Source organism: Trichosurus vulpecula, chromosome 7 (assembly GCF_011100635.1).
Source record: "Trichosurus vulpecula isolate mTriVul1 chromosome 7, mTriVul1.pri, whole genome shotgun sequence".
NCBI classification, from domain to species: Eukaryota; Metazoa; Chordata; class Mammalia; order Diprotodontia; family Phalangeridae; genus Trichosurus; species Trichosurus vulpecula.
Genome location: NC_050579.1, coordinates 178,657,188 through 178,681,001, shown reverse-complemented (window position 1 = coordinate 178,681,001; position 23,814 = coordinate 178,657,188). Strand labels below are relative to the sequence as shown.

Below are 23,814 nucleotides of genomic sequence, written 5' to 3'. Positions count from 1 at the left end.
AATGTTCCGATGGAAATACATTTTCAATCATGCTTTCTATGTTTCTAACGACTTGAGATTCCTTCAAAGGTACCCAGTGTAGTAATGTGTCACAGAATTAACACTAAAAAGGTCCAAAGCTATAAACAACTTACTAAAACAAAGTCCTTATGAAGAATAAACACAAATGATTTAAAAAAAGATTCTGAAATCACATATTTAAGGAAAATATTTTGAATTTAACAATAAGATCATGATTTTATTTGACAAATATATTCTTTCTTAAATTTTTATGTACACTTTAAAAAGTCTATAAGATAAAAAGGAGGTTAGAGAGCTCAAGGTGTTTGGATGTTTTTTTTTTTCAGGTAGTACTTTGTTTATTGTCACTGCTGTTTTCCTGGCCACCAGTGGTGGATCCGTATTCCCTTTTTGTGAATTCTGGTGGCACTTAGGAGTTCAAGTCTTTAGGTGCTTCTTGTAGATCTGTTTACTGCAGGAAGGAACCAGCAAATCAAGTGTCTTCTAGCAGCACTCCACGCCTATAATGAAGGCCAGTACTGTTCTCTCACAGTCTGTCACCTCCCTCATAAGGGAGAAATTTTGTCTATCACACTTGGATGCCAGTGCCGTGTAAATGTAGCATTTGTGCTCTCATAGTCTGAATGCTGCTCATGATTTTCTTTTGATGACCAACCAATGTGATCCCTAAACTCATCACATCCCTGGGGAAAAGAAAGACATTTTCGATAGGTTACCTTACATTGTAGTTATGTGGTATCTTATTTCTGTCAACCCCTTCATTAAGTCCTCCTGATCTTAGCCACCAGTCGCTGTCCTCATATTATTATTATAACAATGAGTCAGCTTGGTGGCCTAAAGCCATGCTCAATTTTCTAAAAAAAAAAAAAAATCTCACTGCTCAGATACTCAATTTACAATCATGTGGAATGATTTTGGTTTTATTGGTCTCACCTTTGATAACTGAATTTATAAGCAGTCTGAAAAATGATTATGCTGAAGAACAGCTTGGAAATGTTACTTCTAAATTTGGTAGACTTAAATCTATGTAGACCAGAGGATCATAGATTTAGAACTTAAAGAGACCTTAAAGATTATCTAGAACAATCTCTTCATTTTAAAGAATGCAGAATGATTAATTGTTCAAAGTCGCCCCATGGGTTGTAAGTAGCAGACCCAGAATTTGAACTCATATCTGCTGACTGCAAATACAGTATTTTTACCTCTGTGTCACATGGAAAGGAGTGGGAGTGCTCACAGCATTATAAGATGAAGACAGAAGGAGAACTTTACATATAATCTAGTGAAACTTCATCGTTTTATGTATTATTAATATTTTATTTATTTATTTTATTTTTAGGATAATAAGGCCCAGATGCCTTAAGTGTGAGGATATACAAGTAAGTGTGAATTTGAAACTAGGTTCTCTGGTACCAAACCAAATTACTTACTCTATCACACTGCATACCTTAGCTAGTAATAGCAGCAGAATTCAAAAGTCGCTGAATATATATGTATACATATACATATATGTTCACACACATATTATGTTATGTTATACAGGTTTTACCTAGCTCGATATTTATGAAGTACTTATTGAAGATACAATTACTCGAAAATTTTCAATTCAGTAAATTTTTATGACCGTATGCCATAAAAATTCATGGCGAGAATATTGAAGTCAGGTGCATAAAATAACAAATCCCTCTCAGACATGTAGCTGGAACTTGTTTTGTTTTACCCCCTTCTTTCTTTGACCTTTCTGCTCAAAATAGATGTTAAAGGTTGGATGGCATGCATTATTCAGCATGGAGACCTCTAAAGTCTGAATATAACACGGTAGTGAAGTGCTCCACAGCTGTTGTGTAGTGGGATTTTGATAACTCTTTTGATTCGTGGGCAGTAGCTCTTTGAATAGTACATATGGGAGAACCTCCAGGCTCACTTCTGTGACCAGCAGAGGCAGAATCAAGAAACACTGATGACATCAAAGAGATGAACAATCTACATTTCCTAAACAGTAGCATCAGGTATATAGCTTTTGGGTCTGTCTCATTTTGATTTTAATCCTATGAATATCTTCCCTTGATTTTAGGATATATCTTTCATAGTACTGTTTGGCTACCAAAACAATGAATCCTATCTGACACGTATACTTTCATACTTTTAAAAACTGTGTACGTAGGCCATATCTAACCTTATAGCATTATGCTGAGGTTGATGGGCTCAGTACTGCTTTCATCATTTTAGGTACAAGGAAATTAAGGCCCAGGGGTTAAAGGAGCTCCTAATGGCCATGTGAAGGAGTAGTGAAGTGGTATAAAAAATTCAGCATTTCGACAATCCAGACATCAGGCAACTAGGTGGTACAGCGGATATGACATGGGATCTGGAGTCAGGAAAAACTGAGTTCAAATTTCAGCTTCAGATACTAGCTGTGTAATCCTTGGCATGTCAACTAACTTCTGTTTGCCTAAATTTCCTCACCTACAAAATGAGGGTAATAATACTAGCTACCTCCCAGGGATGTCGCGATGATAAACTGAAAAAAAAATTGTAAACGGTGTTGTGAATTATAAAGAAGTATATAAATAACAGTTTTACTACTACTCCCGCTGTTACTGCTGCCACTGATTCAGGCAAAGTGTTGAACAGAAATTTCAAGCAAATCAACCAAAAATTTAATTGGGTTAAGTAAGTGACAAGTTCACAGAGCTATGCTTCCCTAGTTGAACTCAAGATATCACCATAATGTATGCCTCAGTGCACCTTCCTTGGTCATGGTATGTTGAGATCTCATGCCCAACAGGATTGCTGTGGGGAAACTGTTACTTGAGGCACAAACTTTCTCTGGCACATCCCTCTCAGCCTATATAAACTTAAATGTAGCTGGAGTGGAAAGAAATCATCCAGAATGAATTTTTGCCTAATGTTTGCAGCATAGAACACTTGGCCAGGAAAGACTACCTTTGTAATCATGGCAGATCTAGTATAGTTTCAAATGAACCTAGAAATCCCCCCTTCTCACCGCCCCCATATAATTCAAACTCATACTTACTCAATAGTCATTCTGGCCACTGATTCAAGGGAGTTGTAGCCAGCTGCTGTGAAGTTATCCTTATACCTTTCCATCTTGATAGCTTGTAGCCATTCTCCCACAGAACAGAAGGTAGTGAAGTCAGGAGTGTTCTGATCCAGAAGGGGACTAATTGGCCTAGTTAAAAGCAAACGAGCAAGGCAAACCTTGATTGACCAAAGCAGGTGGCAAAGAAGCCTACCAACACAAATGTATGGCACAAATAGAATGAGGTCAGATATGTTTCCTTTGTTTTACATATTTAAAAATCCAGAAAATTCTTTACTAATATCCTTTTAGTGTAAAAGTTGTAGCCCCCTACATTTTACTTGTCTTTATTCAGATTTTAAGACTACTAGGCTATGTCTTCTGAGTGTGCGTATGTGTGTGTGTGTGTGTGTGTGTGTGTGTGTGTTTAAGTACAGACTACACTATTTATATTCAGTAAATATTTGCTCAGCCTCTTCTCTGGAAGTAACTGGTAGTAAATTAAGCACATTTGGCGGTACACTAACTTGTTCAGGCCACAAGGGGACTATTTAGTAAATTACTCTTCCACTGTAGTAATGGCACCCTTGTGGGCTGCATGAGTTAATACACCTTTAGAAGGGCCTAACTTACTACCAATAACAGCCACAGAATACCAGGCTTACAAGGCAGCAGGGGGCTAAATAACAACTCCTATGTTACAATCCAGGCAAACAACTCATGAGAATGAATTGAGTGTCATGATTCTTCTTACTAAATAGATATTCCTCTTACTTTATTTTATCACTATTTATAAGGTTGTTCTTTGCACAATTACCTCAAGAGAAGAATTAAAAATCAAAATAGAGTAGATCAAAGAAGGAAAGGGCGTAATTAGGGCAATAGAAATAAAATCATAGGTCAAAAAACTTGACTACTGTAACTCAGGATGTTACCTTATCATGAAAAGCTAGTAGAAAAAATGTCTTTTAAGATACATATTTTAAGAAGGGATAATAATATGTGCCATACCTGGCACCTTCTCATGGGTGAGGATGAGGAATGGAGACCAAAAATAGTAGTTAGCTTTAATTATTTAAACAGGACAAGATATCAAAAAAGAGAATTTGGGGAAAGATTCATAAATTAAAACTAGCATTCAATTTACAAGCATAACTTGTTTCATAAGAAAACTTGAATTTACCCAGTGCAAAAATTTTCCAGTGTTTCAAATTCTTGTCCCTGATAGAAATAGGCACTTACCTGCTACAGGTTCCCAAGGGTGTTTTCAAGCTATTTGGGTTTCTGATCATTTTGTCCAGAATTCCAACTATCTGTTCAAACTTTGGCCTTTCAGCACGATCCTTCTGCCAACAATCCAGCATTAGCTGATGGAGACCAGCTGGGCAGTCCATGGGTGCTGGCAAACGATAACCTTCTTCAATTGCTTTTATAACCTAATAGTGAAAATGGCATTAAAAATACTGATTGACACACTGAATGAGATATCAGTGTACAGTTGGATCATTAACAATGGTCAACATGGAATGCAACAATGGAATAATGTACAAAAGCAATACCAAGAGGATAAAGAAGGTCAAAAAAGTTCTCAAAAATCAAGACAATATTGGCACTAATATGTTAAGAGTAAAATATGAACCTTTTTAGGGTGAATTCAACCAATGGTATAGAGTAGAAGTTTATAGATATAAAATCTTTGCCAATCTCTTTTTAAAAAAGTTTTTCTTCTTGTACAATCATTTTTCTTATGCTCTTTTTAATTTATCTGAATACTTGTACTCATCAATGGAAGAAAAAAATAAAATATAAATTTTTTAGCTCCCCATACGGATTTAATTTTTATCTCCATCAAAATTAATCAAATAGAATTTGTTTTAATAAAGACTTTTTTAAACAACCACACTGTATTTCAGAACCTTTGGTGTATTTTTTCCACAGCATCCATGAATATTAAAGAAATTAGTCTAAGGTAGCACTTCTTATGCTGTTTCTGATTAGGAGCCCTCTTGCACTCTGGCAAAAACTATGGATCCTTATCAGAATAATGTTTTAAAATTAATAAAATAAAATACATGAGATTACAAAGGAAACCAAGTATATTGAGCAGAAAAGTTCAAGGATGCCAAGTTAAGAACTTGTGGCGTCAGGGTATTGTATCAAATGCAGTATAATTATTGTACCAAATATAATCATTATACCATATAGTGTACCATATGTAATTATATTTCCTAGTCAGGTCAGCAGCAAGGGAGTTGTATTTAAGTTCATGAGGGATACAGTAGATGGCAATATTATTAATGCTGGTCCAGAGATTTTCAAAATGGAGAACATAATGGAAATAACTGACTTGGATGTAGCAGGAAGCAAACATATTTACCCACAGTATTTCCAAACTGTTTAAAGTGTAATAGAAAACTGTTGCCTAAAATGATGCATTTCACTGAATTTTCCAAATATTTACAATAATAGTTTTTCAAATGGATATATATTTAAGTTGCCATGAAAAAAGCAAGTGCTAGTGAGTACTTTATCACACTGGGGAAAATTCTTATTTTAGGAATCCAGAGAGCATCATAGTTAAATTTCTTGTATTCTACTAAGCAATATGCATAGGTGATTTTGTAGTAGATGCTGTGAAGCTTGGAATTCTGCATTCTTCCCTTCCCTTTCCCCTGAGCTAATCATTCTACTTTTATTCTAGATACCATAAAGATATTAGGATTCTGAGTTCAAGAAGCGGAGAAAATAATAGGATAAGATGACCACTGTCAACCGGTAAGAGATGAAGATACAAGAATTATGACTTCAGTTTGATTCTTTCACACTTGACCACTTGGATTTACGTGGAAACCAAAATGAGTTTCTAAAAATATTGAACCTCAATGGCGAAATATGAAAATGTAGCTGGATGACACAAAGGGCTTATTTTAAGGGCAAAAAACATTAAATCACCCTTTATGAGGTTTTTCAAGAACAGTGACTGATATATCATTATCAAAATTCCTAAAGAACTGTGACTGTTTTGCACAGTAGCAAGACACTCCTTCCAAATATTTGGCAAAACAAAGACCTAACATGAAAAAAATGTGGATGAGCCTAATACTGAAACGATCTTAATTTTTTTTAAGGAAAAATATGGAAAATATTCATTGACTTCCAAGAATAAGAACATAATGTAAAAGGCTATTTAACAAATTGAAGACAGTAGTTGGCATCAACAATTTTCTATATAGAAGCTTCTGTGAAAGGAGAAATGAAGAGAGAATTTAGTTAAAAAGCACAATCTTCACTTTGACTAAAACCAATGTCCTCATGAGATTATGGCTTTAGAGCCATAAAGGACCTTTGAGACTATCTAGTTCCTCCCCTCATCTCCTACTCTGGAACAAACATAAGGAAACTGAAGTCAATAGAGGATATGTGATAGGTCTAATGTCACACAGATAGTAAACGACAATACCAGAGTACAAGACACACTGAATTCTTGTGACTGTAAATCCTTTCTTTCCATAGCACTATGCTACCTAAAACTTGAATGAGCCACAGAGAAAAGGAAGCCAGCTGTGAAAATGACAATTGTATCATGTAAAGGGTGGAGTTTCCAACATTTATTTCATTACTTTGTGATACTCTTGGTATGGAGAACCTCTCCTAATGCACATTAATAGTTCATCTGTAATTTATAGTTTTAGTGTTTACCTCTGGCACAAATGTTTAAGTGACTTGCACAGTCACATAGCTACTTCCTAAATCCAAAGGTGGCCTTCTACTATATCATGATGACAAATTTCCAGATAAATTTAGTATGAGTGTTTGAAATTTAAGACAAAAAATACTGTATAAAAGTGCCTTAAATGATCCTTAAAAATGAAATATAAACAACGATGCTGAAATATACTATGTGGTGCCTACTTTAGTGGCTTAAATGAGTTAGTGACCTATTCTGAATTTCCTTTCTTATTACCAAGGATTTAGATTCAGGTTATAGGATATTTTCCTAGAGGGGAAAAATGAGGAACATAGGACACTAGACTGACTTTTAGTATGATAACTGCCAATAGCTGGATGTATAATTTTAAATCTATGGAGCTCAGTTTCTCATTTGTAAAAGGAGAAGGGATAACAGTCCATGATACTATTGTTTCTTATGGGGTAGAGACACTGATTTTATCTTGCCATAAAATGAAATGTTAAAAAACTGAAAATGTAGATCTTATCTGTATGTGACTATACATACACAAGACTGGAAATTAGTTCAGGAGTCACAGAATCACAAGCTCTCAGAGTTGAAATGGACTTTGGAGATTATTTAATCCAACCCACTTCTGAATAAAAATTTCCTCTACAATATTATAATATCCTCTAAAGGGGACCATCCAGCCTTTGAAGACTTCCAGTGAAGGGAAATACATATGACACAATTCATTGCATTTTGGGGTGTCTACAATTATTAGAAAGTCTTTCTTTGCAATATCTATATCTGTGTCTTTTGCAATCTCTATCAAAAAGTTCTATTTTTTTGTTTGGGGCCAAGTAGAATGAATTTAATGCTCTTCCCACATGAAATCCCTTAAAATACTTGAAGACATCTCACTTCTCTAATTTCCTCTTCAGCATCCCACAAATCACAACTTTTGATTGTAATTGGAAATAAATGTTAAGAAAGTCTGTACGATTAGAGACCATTGAAAGTTTCTGTTAGTACTGGAAAGGCAACAGGATGAGAGGCCATATGAATGATTGAATTACAAAATATAATGCTGGTTCAATGTAGGTTTCCAACGAAGTAGCTTAAAATGGGAATAGGAAATAAGAAGACAAGAGTTAAACATCCATGGAATTAAAAAGATGGCTAATTTATGGATGAGATCTGCCCACAGAGAGGTGCCTACAATTGTCAAGGGAATTCTGATAAAAATCCTCCCGTTTGTCCTTTTTTTTGGGGGGGGAAGAACAGCAGAAGGGGACAAAGTTAAAGCTGAATTACTGAAATAATTGTACTTGTATTTGGCTGTATGGATCTGGACTTAAGTGTGCTACAAAGTCAGCACAGAAATTATGGAAATATTAGTTAGCAGTTTTCCAAGCTAGCTTTGCTCTAGATAGTTCCCAGAGGACCCAGAAGTGACTAAGGTAATGACATCATTTTTTTAAAAGGCCTTTGGGACACACAAGGACCAGTTCCTTTGATGCTGTGAAAAAATTCTTAGAAAACTTTAAAAAAATCACCCTGCTTGGAATAATCTTAGCAAGATGATCATAAAGGTTACTGGGAGGTGAAGAAGAAGAGGGAAAAGATCCAAAATTTAAAATTTATTTCCATGTTTACATGAAAGATGAAAAAATCTAACTTAGTGGTTAGTGCTAAATAAAAATGGAAACCCAAGGACTACTTATTAATGAGAATATGAATTTTAGTCATGAACTGATTATTTTTTCAAAGGCTGAAACTGATTACTAATGCAATATTTTAAGAACTATCCAAGACCCTGCCCTTATTACCTTTACTCCCATTTATCTTGTTCATGAAAGCTAGTCATCACAGAAACTATTTGTTGACCTAATTTAAGTTTTCAATAACACTTCGCAGGGAACTGGGGGAAAAGCAACTTTATTAAGTTTACTTAACTGGAAAAAAAAGAACTTTTAAAAATCAGCAGTATTGGAAGAGAAGAGGGTGGCATAATGAAGAAAAAAAATCATGCAAGAATATTACTGGTAACTAGCCTGAAGCAGGTATAAAAAATTAGGCAAAGCCTTTTCTGGGTACCCCCTTTTCACAGAGAAAGGGTCCTATCAGAGGATCCTCAATCTGGTGCTGGACAGGACCTTGATCATCAATCTAATCAAAATTCCTCAAAAGAAGAAAAGGAGGCTCAGAGAGGTAAGTGACTGATCCAAAAATCACAGGGCTAGTAACTGAGAGAGTAAGGCTATGGATAGTCCTTCCAACAATAAATCTAATGTTCTTCCCCTCTGAACCACACTTTGGGGGTGAGGGTTTTAAATGAGTCAGGATGTTATTATTTTTTTTTTTGTCAATCATTATTGGGGAAGAGGTAGTCAATATAGTCTTGAATGATACACGATCTGAGTACAAGTGAGACTTGTATTGATGCTGCTCCAAGTTGGGCAGTCAACAGTCACTCAGTAAGCATTTATGAAGCACCTATAGTGTTCCAGATACTATCCTAGCACTGGGAATACAAAGACAAAACAGGGGCCTCGACCTCATAGAGCTCCTGGAACCTATGGGTGGCAAAAACTCAAAGAAGGTTAAGCACTTAGTAAGAAAGAAAAACTTAGGCACTCCTCTAGTTTAGAGTACCTAAACAACAGCATGGTCGGAGGGCAGCAGCTGTGACTAATTTCCCTAGGGCCTTCCTTTCTTTCATGCTGAAGCTGCCTTTCAAGGGAAAAGGAAAGACTCCTAATGTTGGCATTTGCAAATTAACCCTCCTCATACTTTGTCTACCACATCCTATAGTGTTTGGAGAATAGACTAAGGAACTTTTCAGTTTGGGTCAGCACAGTTATGGGCTCCAACTTTAAAATGGGGATAAAAATAGCACCTACCTCCTAGGGTTGTTGTGAGGAAAAAGTGAAATGATATTTGTAAAATGCTTTGCAAATTTTAAAATAATATATAAATGTTAGGTGTAATCATTCCAATATGCCTACATGTCGCTTCTTGGGGGTTCATTGGTGTATTTCTCTTATCCTGTGCTTCCTTGATAGTTATCATGTAGCTGAGCTTCTCCAAACCCACAAAGAACCAATACAAAGCTGCCTGACTTTGTGAGACTAAGTCTGTACCATTAGTAGATGTATTTCACTGAATTGGTTGAAGGCATATCACTCACTCCACTTATTGTTTTGAGTAAAACAAACTGCTATAAATATTAAGTGCTGCTTCTGAAACTTGTTATTTAACAAATGTTTGTGTATTGTACCACATACCTACTATGTGCAGGGCTTTTGTTTTCTCTCCTGGTTAAAACTTTACTATTTTCTCCTTGGTAGTTAATTTGAATCTGCCTCCTTGGGGCCCAGTTTCCTGTATTTATGCTATGGACTCATCCTTTCTTATGTCCCCAGACTCTGGTTAACTAAACTTGAATTAATCTCATCATTATCCCTTCTACAAGCTTGCTGTTGCTCCTGCCTTTAAGAAATCCAATACCCTTTGCCCTGATGTGAGAAGCTTTCGACCTGAAGCGATTATACCTCATAGACACTGAAGGGTTACATCCTTGACTTTTGGCCTTTATTGCAGATAGTGCCTTCCCCTTAGGGCATCTAGGTGGCACAGTGGATAGAGTGCCAGGCCTGGAGTCAGGAAGACATGAGTTCAAATCTGGTCTCCCACCCTTACTAGCTGAGTGACCCTGGGGAAGTCATTAACCCTGTTAGCCTAAGGTTCCTCACCTGTAAAATGACCTAGAGAAGGAAATGGCAAACTACTCCAAAATCTTTGCCAAGAAAACCTCAAATAGGTTCATGAAGAGTTGGGCATTATTGCAACAACTTAACCAAACAACAAATCTCCGTCCTGTGCTAAGGTTAGAAAGATACCCTGGGAAATACCATGGCTCCTACACGTGGTCTTGCCTTGGAAAAAGACAAGAAATGAAAGTTCAGCTGAGTTAAAAATCCAAGGACAACACTCAAGAGGTTGTCTGGCATATCAGAAGTTGCATCAATGACAATAAATTTTCCACCATACTTCCCCTTAAGTCATTTCAGTATCAAAGGTCTGGGCAAGCTGCTCTTGGCCAAAGATCTGGTGGTGTTACACAGAACAGTATGAATCACTGGTTCTTCCACACTGCTTCATTTCTCCTTCTTCAATGTGATTAATCCCATGCCTTTCCTTTTACCACTCAAATCTCAGCTAATTCTTCCTCAAATCTTTTCTCCATAATCCTCTCTGACATCCTTTGTCTCTTCCAACTCATTCTCACTTTGTCAGCTCTGAATGATCTCTCCCTGTTGCTGGTTGCTCCCTGTTCCTCTCTTCATTTGTGAGCAAAAATGTAACTTGCAACTAAGCATCTGAGAGCAGAAGAGTAGTACAGGTGGCATACAGTTTTACAAAAAAGGGAAGTTGCGAAGAGAAAGGTTTGGTAAATAAAGTACTTGTGCCATTAGCCTCTAAAGTCTTGAAGAAATGCCCAGAAGTCCTCTTCAGAATATCCAAACTTCTTATCTATTTTCAAGGCTTCATCTAGTTAAGAGTAGGTTTCCAAGCATCAGCTTTTGCTAATCTTTTAAAAATTATTAAAATCTATATGTAATTGTTAAGTTTCCTGCTTTACTTCTAATACTGTTTTCTATTAAGCTTATCTGAAAACAAGTAAGAATTTATCTGTATTACACTTTCCTGCATTCTGAGTTCTTTACTTACATGTGAACATTTGGAATACAACCGATACTATAATGTGTGTGTATCTCTATTTCTGTCTACGTATATTATGCCTTACATATCCCTAATAGAATGGGCATGGAACCATACATAGCAACAAGTACAGTGGTCAGTTGGTTGACTTAGCTAATCAAAGTTAGATATTCCATACTCCAGAGTAGATTCTTTTCTTTTTTTGCTTAATTATCTAATTTTTCTGTGTATTATAGTTAGAATTAACCAAATAACTGCTATATTTCCACTTACCTACTTGGAAATAGTAAGGTAATGAGATTGATGCTACCAAGCTACGTGGTTAAAATGAACATGATTACACATATTGTATGAAATATGAAGTACCAAAGTAAATTAATAACAATATTATTTATAATTCATATTACGACCTAGCATCAATCCAAAAATGTATAGTGTGTCTGTGATATAACATGCACATACATGTCTGTATGTACACACACATATAATATAAACATAAATGAAGGACATTTAATTTCATCAGCATAGAGGAGTGCCAGTTAAGAAACTTCCTCGAGCAATGGAGATTATAACTTATCTATGCTCTGTTAGAACTTTAAGGTATCTCATGAAATTTAACAACTAGCTAATTCACAGAGCTAGTGAATACCAAAGGCAAAATGTTAACCTAGGTCATTCTAACTCCATATCTAACATTACAATATTCTCTCCATTATGATATGTGTCTCTGTGCTTGACCCTCTCTTTCCTCTCTGAAGACATCTCTTCTCAGAAGAAGCAAAATTTCACTTATGGACACGAGTAAGTGCTTTTATTAATAAAAACACATGATGGGTACAAAGTGTACTAATTAAATATATTTATTTAATTTTAAACTTTCTTGAGGGTAAATTTTTATCAAGAAAAATATTTAAAATATATTTTTTTGAACTATACTTGGTAGAATTACAATATTAAATTTGAAGACACTAATTTTCTAAATTCAGTGCTTTTCATTATTCCTTTTGAAAGGTAAGTAAACACTGAATTTTAGTCATCTTAAATTCCTGTCAGACCCCTTTATGTTTGGATCCACTACAGAAGGAAGGTGTCAAAAGAAATGAAACTCTATGGAGTGTCTAGGGAATGTAAATATTTCTCTTTCTCTGCCCCAAGGATTTGTTTGCCCACATTTTGACAGTCCATGAAATCTTTGACACTGAGACCTGTCAAATATTAACAACTTTGCACTCTGCCAAACTGACTCATCATTTAGACTTTTATCTTAAAAAAAAAAGAACTTTCATGTCGATCACTCAATCCAAAATACCAAAAAAATTGAACTGTCTTAAAATGCTCTTTTTTCAGTTTGTTTTGTTTCTGAGGTTTAATAACTATCTACATGGCTTTTTGAAAATGCCAACAAGATTATGCTAACAAAATAAAAATATTAAGTTTTGGAAAGGGTGTTATTTTTGTTGCCTAAATATGATTATGGAATCAGGAAACTATTTCTATTTCATTCTAGTACATGCTCCTGTTGCTTTATGCTTAATACTATGGCATTAGTCCTGTAGAGCTGCCAGCATGCAATCTCTCACAGTCACAGCTGCTAGAGAATTATTTTATTATTATTAGTTCACTGTTTTGCTCAGGAACTTCCAGGGATGCTCTATGGCCTCTCCCACCAACCTTGAAATCTTTTGCCTGATGTTTAAAAGGCCATTCACCAATATTCCTTCCCATCTCTATCTCCTGCCTGCCCTAGCTTCCTTCAAGTCCCAGCTAAAATCCTAGCCTCCACAGGAAGCCTTTTGTAATCCCTCTTAATTCTAGTCCTTTCCTTTTATCGATTATTTCCAATTAATCTGGTATATATCACATTTACATATAGTTGTTTTCATGTTGTCTCCCCTGTTAGACTGTGGAGCAGGGATTGTTGATTGCCTTTCTTTGTATCAGTAGTGCTTAACACAGAACCTGGCATATTGCAGACACTTAATAAACGTTTATTTTACTAACTGATACCTCACCTACTTAGTTTCTTTTTTTAAAATTTTTTTCCCTCATTCTTCCCCCTTCTCTGTAATAAATATTCTCTACTAAAATCAGAAGCCATGAAATTTTGGTTTGGTGACCCTTTCACAAAGAATTTGCTTGTTTTCAAAAATGGAACCTTTAAGCATACTCCCTTGGAATGATCTCCCCCATCTAATTCATTACTTAATTTCTCTTTCTTTTAAAAAATAAAAAACAAAAAAAAATGAGAAAAATCTGCCACAAAATTCAAATAAATAAAGACTTCCCTGTTTGACTTAACTTTCCCCTAACAAACTATGTACAGTACAGTTGTAATATATGCCTCTAACTGTGAGGCAGCCAGGGGGTAGCATATAGAGAGCTGGCCTCAGAGTCAGGAAGACCTAGGTTAAAATTCTGCCCATGACACATACTGACAAATGGCCCTGGGCAAGTCACTTAATCTTTATGTGCCCCCAGGAAATGCTCTAAGAGTATAAACTGCAGTGCAGTAGAGGAAGTTTCTTCATTGGGATTCCCCTATACCAAACTGCAGGAACAGTTCCTATTTATCAATACTAATATGCCGCTTTGTAAAGCCTCAGTTTAATGGTTTTTCCTTTCAAGAGACTTTTAAATATTTTCTACATATTTTGCTTTTAGCAGCTTATACACAGGCCAGTACATGGTGAAACTTGAATAAATACACTGGTTTTCAGCTGAATACAAGTTACATGTTCATCTAATAAAATTGATAGAAAGATTCTAAAAGTTCCCGTGGTAACTATAATTTAATTCCATGGTATCAATGTTGTGATGTTGATCAGTGTTGATCACAAAATGCTAGTTTCTTTGATAAAAAATAAAATCTAACTAATCAGTAATTAAGAAAGGAGTAAGTCATGGATGGTTTCATTAGTTAAGTTCCAAATTTTACAATATTTTCTGATAAAGATATGGATATGAAATTTCTTTCATTTTTAATATGATATGGATGTAGCATCTATCTAAATAGATCTATCTAGACATCTAGATAGATCAAAATCTTGTTCTTACTCAAATATGGGCCATTTTCTGATAACTGGAAATAATAAACTGTAAACTTTATCAGTTATTAAAAAATTGCCTATCAATGTTTGCATTCCTCATTCTAAAGGAGGTCATATTTCACAAGACTTGTCCTTCATGTTCCAAATTGAGTAGATTTGAGAAAATTACCCTGATTCTCCTATTTCAACTATGCCAGTAGAACAATTCCTCCCAATAAAGTTGAAATCCTTCCCTTAATACATTCCTGTAAGACAGACCTTTGGGGTGCATGATTGAGCTGCATTTTCTCAATCTGCATAAACCAGAAGATTGATTACTTTGCAGTTTTATGTCATCAAGATCCTAATCTATTAAGAAATAAACAAGAATTTGCTATGTATTTTTTTCTGTTCAGTACTGTATTTATTATAGAAGATGAAGAAAATGTGAATATTCATGTTATTTAAAGCCCACCTAAAGTAATATATAGAACAAAATCTTTTTTTTTTCTGTAGAGGTCTGTGATTTCTTTAATGTAGTAAACTCCCAGTATGGAAATTCATTCCTCCAAAAAGCCTTAAAATTTAGGATTAAAAAATCATTGATTTAGAGGTAGAAAAGACCTTAGACAGCAATGATTTGGTCTTAATAGTTTTAGTGAGTTATCTAGGTCCTTGAGAAATTGAATGAACTGACCTATAGGTACATATGACATTCAAAGGTATATAAGACAAAAAAAAAATCCCACTACTAAAAGAAAATCTAAAATTCTTTTAGGAAATTATTTATATATATATATATTATAGTAAAAAGAAAACTAGGTTAATCTGTCATTTTTCCATTTGTATTAATCTTAGATTTATAAATTATGTATCTCTAAAGGTATACAATTCACTATAAGCATAAATGTTTATAGGCACATTATTTTGTGCCTAGGTAAAACTTACATCTTGATTTGACATGTCCCAATAAGGCCGCTCCCCGTAAGACATTACTTCCCACATAACTATTCCATAGCTCCATACATCACTGGCAGATGTAAATTTCCGATACTGGATGGCTTCTGGGGCTGTCCACCGTACTGGGATTTTTCCTCCCTATTTTAAAAAGAGATTAGCAATTAATCATACCACAGTTATGCATATAACATATCCATTGTACTCATGCCCATAAATCAGTGTCAATAAAAAAAGATTTATTAAGAGCCTACTATGTGCAAGGTACTTTGCTAAGTACTCAAAATACAAAAAGAGACAAAAGACAGTCCTTGTCCTCAAGGATCTTACAATCTAAAGGTGGAGAAAATAAGCAAACAGATGTGTACAAACAAGCTATATATAGGATAAACAGGAAACAATTTAAAAAATGAAGGCATTAGAATTAAAAGAAGTTGGGAAAGACTTCCTATGAAAGACATTTTGGTTGGAACTTAAAGGAAGCCAGGAAGAAGTACAGCATTCCATTTATAGGGGACAGCCAAAGAAAATGCCTAGAGACAGGAGGAGGATCTTGTTCATGAAACAGGAAGGAAGTTATTTTATTGAAGTCTTCGTGGTGAGGTGTAATAAGACTGGAAAGGTAGATGGGACAGATTGTGAAGCGCTTTCAATCCTGGAGGCTATTGGGAGCCACTGATGTTTCCTGAGGTAGGATGAGGGTGAAGGGTGACATGGTTGGATTTGTGCTTTAGGGAATCACTTTGTTGGCTGAATGGAAGAAGGATTGGAGTGGCAAGAACCATAATATGATTGGAACTATTTCTAATAATGTGGGATAAAATATAAAATGGAAACTCCTTTTGTGTCCAGTGGGATAAAATGTGGATCATAATATATAACTTCCTGGTAGAAGTATTTTGAAGGTCAAATTAGATGGTGGAGATGAGGGTACTCTGAAAATGGCTGTATTGATTTCAGTATTATTGAGGATATTTAAAGTCACTCTCAATTAGAGAGGCAGCATGCTGTTTTGGGCAGAGAGCTGAATTTGAAGCCAGTAATACCTGAGTCTAAATCCCATCTCCAACACATACAGATTATGTGACCCTGGTCCAGTCATTTAATTCTAAGTGATCTAGGCAAATCTCTTAAGTTATCAAAGAGGATGCCTACCTACATTGGTAGAGAGATTTTCCTCATCCAGGATTTCCTACACCAATGAAATGGAATCAGAGGTCCAGTACCTATTCCTATTTTTTCATTACAATAGACTAGAGGATATTTTAATTGGAGGGAGGCTCACATACTTACATTAACAGTAGTCACACACATGATAAAAAGCAGAAAAGAGAACAATATCCACAAATCATCACTAATAACCTTAACAGTCATCATTTAAGATAGAATACCTTCTTAATTTATTATGACTGGAAAAAGTGGCCATTCTGGATTGATTTGTGAACATGCATATGGTACTTGTATAGATATCCCTATAAAACGTGATGAACATGTTTCTGAGTCCAAAATCATCTGGCCTGTTTAGTACTGAGTATATGGATTGCTGGAAAATCAATTATTTCTCCAAAACAAGGGGAGCTCCATTATTTTAAAAGCATGTAGTTGGTCTTGCATTTCTAGGGTTCTATGAAGATTATAATTGCTGCATTATAACTTTTAAAATCATTTCGATTAATGAGGAAATATGGAGTACACATGCAGAATATGAAGGAAGGAGTGCAGTAATACACACACACATACACACACACATATACACATATATTTTAAATTTCTTACAGTAGTTGTGTAGACAGCTTCTGGATCATCTTCTATAACTCGGGACAGGCCAAAATCTGACACTTTGCAAACAAGATTACTGTTGACAAGAATATTGCGGGCTGCAAGGTCCCGATGAACATAACCCATATCAGCTAAATATCTCATTCCAGCAGCAATCCCTCTCAGCATTCCTACAAGCTGAATGACTGTAAATTGCCCATCATGTTTCTGCAGGAAAGACAATAGTTGAAACCCAGTTAACTCGACTTTGATGGGGAAAATGTCATCATGGGATATTTTCTATATACTAACCCATCTTCCCTAGTCAAAATGGAGCAATTAATTATTTATTGAATTCCCATACCATATTAGACACTCGTAAAAGGATAACCTTAGAGCTTATCAGATATATAGACTGTATCCAGATAGCACAGAACATAATGGGAATTTAGCAATCATCTGGTCACTGTCATAAACGTCAATAGCCAAGGCAGATAATTAAAGCTGAAAAAGCCCACCATGAGGATGGGCACAGCCAAACATAAAAGCTGTTAGAAAAAAGCTGTTCTGGAGAATCAGGCATGAATGTTCCAAAATAGTATAAAGAGATACTCCAAGATAAATGTTATCTTATGCTTCCCACCCCTGACCCAGAATTGTTGGGTTAAGTTATGGTAGTAGTTTTTTTCAAACACACATATTAATATTTTTATTGATAATTCTTTCTTTTTAACTACTTAATACCTTAAGGATAATTCAGTGAAAGGGCAAAGAGGGAAGTTCTGGTTGGTTTCTAAGTCTAATACAGCTCTATTACCAGCCTTAAATGTATAAACATGGTAGTGGGAGGTAATGGCAGTGATTAGGTTTGATTATTTCTTGTCATCAATAAGTCCGGCCATTTAAATATCTGTGGCAAAAATGGGTTTAGAGGAGTTAAGATCTGGAATAGTCTTTGTGTTCTATAGCCTATAGGCCTGGTATGTATTCCCAATCCAGAAAAATTTATAGTCCTATGATTTCTTTTTTTAAGGCATGAGTTGTGGAGTGACTAAAGAAGAAGGACCACCTCTGGGTTGTACTACCCAATCCTAAATAAAGGAAAAAAAAAATCTAAAATAGTGCAGAAGTTTAGTAGAATAAAAAGAGCCCTGAAACTGTTGTCAGAAGACATGAGTTTGAGTGCCAATTCTACCACTAACTAAATATGTGAAATGAGGCACATCATTTAACTTGTCTGGGCTTCAGTGTTAACATCTGCAGGGTCAGGATAATGATACTTTACAATTCATACCTCACACTAATGGGTCAGCAATGTTATGAGAAAAGCAATTTTAAAATTTTAACACCAACATGTAAATGTATGCTATTGTTATGATAATTTTAGTACTTGATCTTGTACAGACAGATAGGTGGTACAGTAGATACAGTCCTTGACCTGGAGTCAGATCTGCCCTCAGATGCTTACTAGCTATGTGACATTTGTAAAGTCGCTTAGTCTGCCCAACTTAGTTTCCCCATCTGTAAGATGGGCATAATAGTAACACCTGCCCCCTCAGCTTGTTTTAAGGATCAAATGAGATGATATTTGAAAAGCTCTCTGTAAACCTTAAAATGATATATTGATGCTAGCTATTATTGTTGTTTTTATTACCATGAAAGAGAATTCTGCTGCCATGTTAGTCTGTAGTTGAAAGCTGACATTTATGTACACATTGGGACTGAAGGCATGTAACTAACTGTGACTAAAGAGTCAGAAATTATTTAGAACTTATTTATGAAACAAACCACATCACATTAAATTATTCTAAATAATTTGTACAGCATTTCTACATTTTCTGTCTTGCCTTTGTTTGTTCTCAGGATAACCAAAGACACTCCACAGTCACATTGTGGTTTCTACCAGAGATCACTGCATTGCTTTGTCACTTTTCTCATCTTCTTAGAACTTCCCCTGTGTTCTATTTCAGATATCTTTATGATGACTTCCACCATCCTGAACAAATGAAATGCTACTTTATAGCATGTGTTCATGTGTTCCCTCTACGGGGCTTCAGGTAATCTGTTCTTAACTTCAATATCTAGCAGTAATGAAAACCACTTTTGCCTTACCACATTGTACCACTTAAACGTTCAGAAAAGCTTTAGTTTAAGGCTGTCTCGTCCCCTGATGTTTAATCTGATTCTGTTCATATAAATTCCCGATCTGTTCATGTTTATAATGTTCACATTTTACACTGCAAAAAATAGTTTGTGACATTCAGTTGGTAGCATGCAGAGTCTATTTTGAAGTAGTGTGTATTTTAAGTTACTTACCCTAAGAAATGCATCAAGGGCTCCATTTTCCATATATTCTATTACAATCATGACTGGTTTCCCTATAAAAGCAAGGGGGGAAAAAGGAACAGCATATTCTGAGAAACTGTAGCCTATGTTGGAAGTGCCATTGTGTGCATACGTATGTGTGTATAAAGCACATGTTGCTCCTTTTAGGGTTGAATAGCTGAAATATGAGTGTTTCTAATGCCTCCAGCACTGTTACTAAGCTCTAATAAGTCTTTAAATGTCTGCATGGAGCACGGTCATGATTCACAAAATTAAACCATACAAATCAAAATGTCAGTGTGTTCTCTTGACTCCTGCTGTGAGAACAAAACTCAGAAAAAGCAACACTTCAGATAATATGTACAGACTTAAGAAAGTACATCTTTTTTTTTGCCTGACCTTTTTAGTAAAATGAAAGTAAAAACTATATATGCATGTATGTATATACACACTTATAGATGCATGAATGTATAATACAAAATATCTTCATTTCCTAATCATGCATACCCCTTTCCTATCGTTTCCCCTCAGGATGTAGCATAAAATAGGTATTGTTTTAGTTAGACATCAAGAGAAAATCCATTAAAAGAATGCAAATATGTTCCTAATTTAGATTTCTGACCATGCATACACCAAAGCAATTTCTGTCATTCAGTCCATTAGTCAAGCAAAAGATGTAAGCAGTACTTACCCCTTGTGACAACCCCTTCTAAATGAACAACATTAGGGTGGTCAAACTGCCCCATGATGCTTGCTTCACATAAAAAATCTCGTCTTTGTTTTTCTGTATAACCAACTTTCAGGGTCTTTATGGCTACTGCAACATCTCTCTTCCCTGGGAGTTTCAAGCGGCCACTGCAGACTTCTCCAAACTCTCCTGAGGTAAAACAGTAGGCAGATACATGTAAATCGCTACTCATTCCATGTCACATTCACTCTTTCAAAGTAAATGGAGCAAACTTCTAAATCACACATTTTCCTGTAAAGCAGCTATTTCTATTCAAAAGCATTTGCAAAGCTGTCTAGGTTACAATGGACATCATCCCTGCTGCTGGCTAATTTTATCCTCAGGTCTGAAAGTAATGCAAACACAATGAAGCCATTTGTGAAATGGAAGGTGTGAATTAAATCAAACATAAAGTGATTTAAAAAGAGGGACATTTTTGTCCACTCACACACTCACTAGCCTAATCTATGTGATAGGTCCTTATCTGCTATAAACAATGGGTTATTTAGCAAAATTTTGGGTTTTTTAAGGTTGAATTTTTAGATTGGGTGCTGGTTGCATAAGAATCACTATAGCATATGAGGAAACTCTGAACATTGCCACTGTCACTACCTCCTCCACTGCCCAAAGATAAAAGCTAAAGCTTTGTTAAAGATCTTAACAAGAAGCCTGTAATTCATGTGTGCAGTTTGTGCCAGAAATCAGTATCCTGGTTTCAAGGCATCTATTGTTCTTCATGAAATAACATTTTACTAAGAAAAATTAAAGGAATTTTTTTATTTGGAAGTAGCTGACTAATAGCCAATTTCACTACACACCTTGAACAATAAACATATCTGTTGTATTCTTGTGCACACATGCAACAAATTTGAAACGTGAGGTCCTCAGAAGATGGTGGATGCTCAAAGAAGTAAATTAAATTTATATCCCAGACAAATATAATTAGGGACTTTTTTTTTGGATTTTTAAAAATGTGCCACCAAATTGTTTCCTGAGCTACAAGTTGCAGCTACTTTTTCATCATCTATACAACTCCAATGTTTTTAAGCCAACAGAAGAGCAAAAGTATATGAGCTCTTAGTGCCACATGGTTCACTTTCTCAAGATTTTTATAAGTGCAGGTTCATTGCTCCCAACAGCTTCAGTAAATGCAAAAGTTCTATACGTGAGGCATAATTATTTGCCTGTCATTATGATGTATGACTTTCGATCTCGGCTAAATGGAACAGCTGAATAAGGAAGCCACAACAGCCTTACCTGCGCCAATCACACGCTCAATTTTAATACAAGAGGCATCTAGCTCCTTGGCGAATTGATGGACAGCTCTATTTGGGTCCTCATAGGTTTCAGGGTCAATGTAGGTTTTGGTGCCTGGAAATTTAACTGTAATGATGTAAGAAAGCATGACTGTGATGAAGCAAAGCACTTATTGTGCAGTCAGCCCAGGAATTTCATTATGCAGAGTGCTCCTTGGAACAGTGAGCTTGCAGCCACACCACCTGATTCAGAGCAGTTTTAACAGACTACTTCAGTATGCTGGAGCTATAGGCAAGCTTGGGATCCAGCTCAAACAGGGCTAAACTGCATTCTTTTCCTAGTGAATGAAAAAAAAAAGATATCCACCAAAATATTCTGGCAAGCATCTTATCTGATTTGGTGACTACTCAGATTCCCTGCTATCATGGCATATTTTGCCATATTGTGAACGTCTTCTCTGTGTCCCTGATGCCTTGAAATTGGCTCGGGCACATTTTGGTAATTAAAAAAAAGTAGCAGGCAAAATGCCTATAATATTAAAATGAAGAAATTTAACTCAAAGTCCATTTACTTCTTTGACAGCAATACTAAAATAATTTAGACATTTTCCTTTTGCTTTTCGGTTTATTTGTATATATAAAAAAGTTCAACCACTTGACATTTACATAAAATTAATACAAGATGCTAGTGGCTGTGATTACAGAATCAAAGAGGTATACACAAAAGACATACTTTGTACTCCAGCTTCAAGGGCAATTGAGGCCAGATCTACAGAGCACAAAGTGAAGTGTATGGCTGGGCAAATGACAAGAGAATTCAGGCTGCACTTCGGATCTAGTGACCAGGTATCAGGAATGGGGGAATTTTGGAGGAAGCACCATGGAATACAATTCCAGTGACTTTCTGTCACAGGGCTCTAGCAGATCTTAACTATTACATGGAAGGAGGCTATTGTCCTCCTTAAAGTCAGCCATATTTTAAACCACATAGGGCTTTAGGGATAAAAATCATCTTTAAATCATACCCAGTACATGCAGGTAACAAATAACGATTGTGACAAGTTTAAATTGAATCCATTCATAATCATGTGTTCCCAATCTAAGTGTTTGATTAAAGATGTAGATAAAAATGATTGGCATACCGTTTGGTCAACTAATGCAATGAAAAAAAAATTATGTCAGAACTTAAACAGTAGTTCCATTGTTTAAGGAAGCAACTGAACAATCTTTTAATTAAAGCTTAATGCTTTTAAAATAATGTATTTCCATACATATCATGCCACAACTTAAGTGTGTTTATGTCATCAAATGATATCAAGCATTTATTAAGTTCCTTGTTTATAGGAGGTACTTAATAAATGCTTATGGAATTGAATTAATTGTTTGATTTTTTAAAAAAAGATAAAAGCATAATGAAAAGTGAAATAGAAACATATAAAGAAAAGAATGGAATAATTTTGAAACTCTAGGTTTGTCCTCATGGAGTTGATTGTTTATCCAAATTTGATTGTTATATTTTTTTTTGCTGCAGTTTATAGAACTGACAGATGTTCGTTTGTCACTAAAGCTGAACAACAAAAATAAAACAAGAAGAAAAGAGGAAGACAAGAAGCAGAGAGAGAGGATAGAAAGAGAAAAGAGAGAAGAAGCAGGAGGACAGGGAGAAAGGGGGAGAGAGAGAGAAAGAGAGAGGGGAAGAAAACAATAGGTTAACCTCCTATATTGTGTTTTCAGGCAGGCAGATGGAGAATGAGCCATCCTCTCTCTCTGTCTCTTTTTTTTTTTTGTGATAAGGGGCCTAGATTGGAGGTAACCTTCTGCATCTCAAATGTGTCTCTGATGGTTCTTTATTCAAGCTGTCATAAAACATTTTGACAGGCCAAAGCTATTTTGGCATACCAACATGAAATACTGCTGGCTTGAATTCGAAGACATTGTTAGAAGAAAATGGTAGGAGGAAACAAAATGTAAATTGGAATTGCTTCACTTAAAACTCCTCCATTGTGTTTATACCTTTAAATGTAGCACTTGGGGCCATGGAAAGTTGAGAGGGTTTGAAATAAAAGACTGGACATTCTATTAAATCCAGTGCTCTAAAAGCCAGTTAAATGGTTGCTTTCAAGCTGCTGTGAAAATTCAATCTGGTGTCTCAGTGCACGGAAAATTGTACATACATAAAAAGAATGAAAAGACACCAATTTGTAAATAGCGGATGACCCTAGTGCTGTACTTTACCCCCACTCTGGATACAGTCATCAGAGTAAATTCAATGCCAGAATTTCCATTCAGTGATCCTGAACAAG

General features: G+C 35.5%; 1 protein-coding gene across 1 annotated transcript in view; it reads right to left on the bottom strand.

The window, feature by feature from the left end:
- Positions 1-215: 215 nt before the first annotated feature.
- Positions 216-23,814, bottom strand: part of LOC118856808 (ephrin type-A receptor 7) — a 37,602-nt gene continuing 14,003 nt past the window's right edge. The window contains exons 5-12 of the mRNA XM_036767313.1: positions 21,513-21,638; positions 20,220-20,405; positions 19,520-19,581; positions 17,222-17,431; positions 15,437-15,586; positions 4,307-4,500; positions 3,059-3,214; positions 216-704 (exon numbers count right to left, since the gene is read on the bottom strand). Coding sequence (XP_036623208.1) covers positions 590-704; positions 3,059-3,214; positions 4,307-4,500; positions 15,437-15,586; positions 17,222-17,431; positions 19,520-19,581; positions 20,220-20,405; positions 21,513-21,638 — 1,199 coding nt within the window. The 3' untranslated portion in view covers positions 216-589. The remainder of the gene's footprint in view (positions 705-3,058; positions 3,215-4,306; positions 4,501-15,436; positions 15,587-17,221; positions 17,432-19,519; positions 19,582-20,219; positions 20,406-21,512; positions 21,639-23,814) is intronic.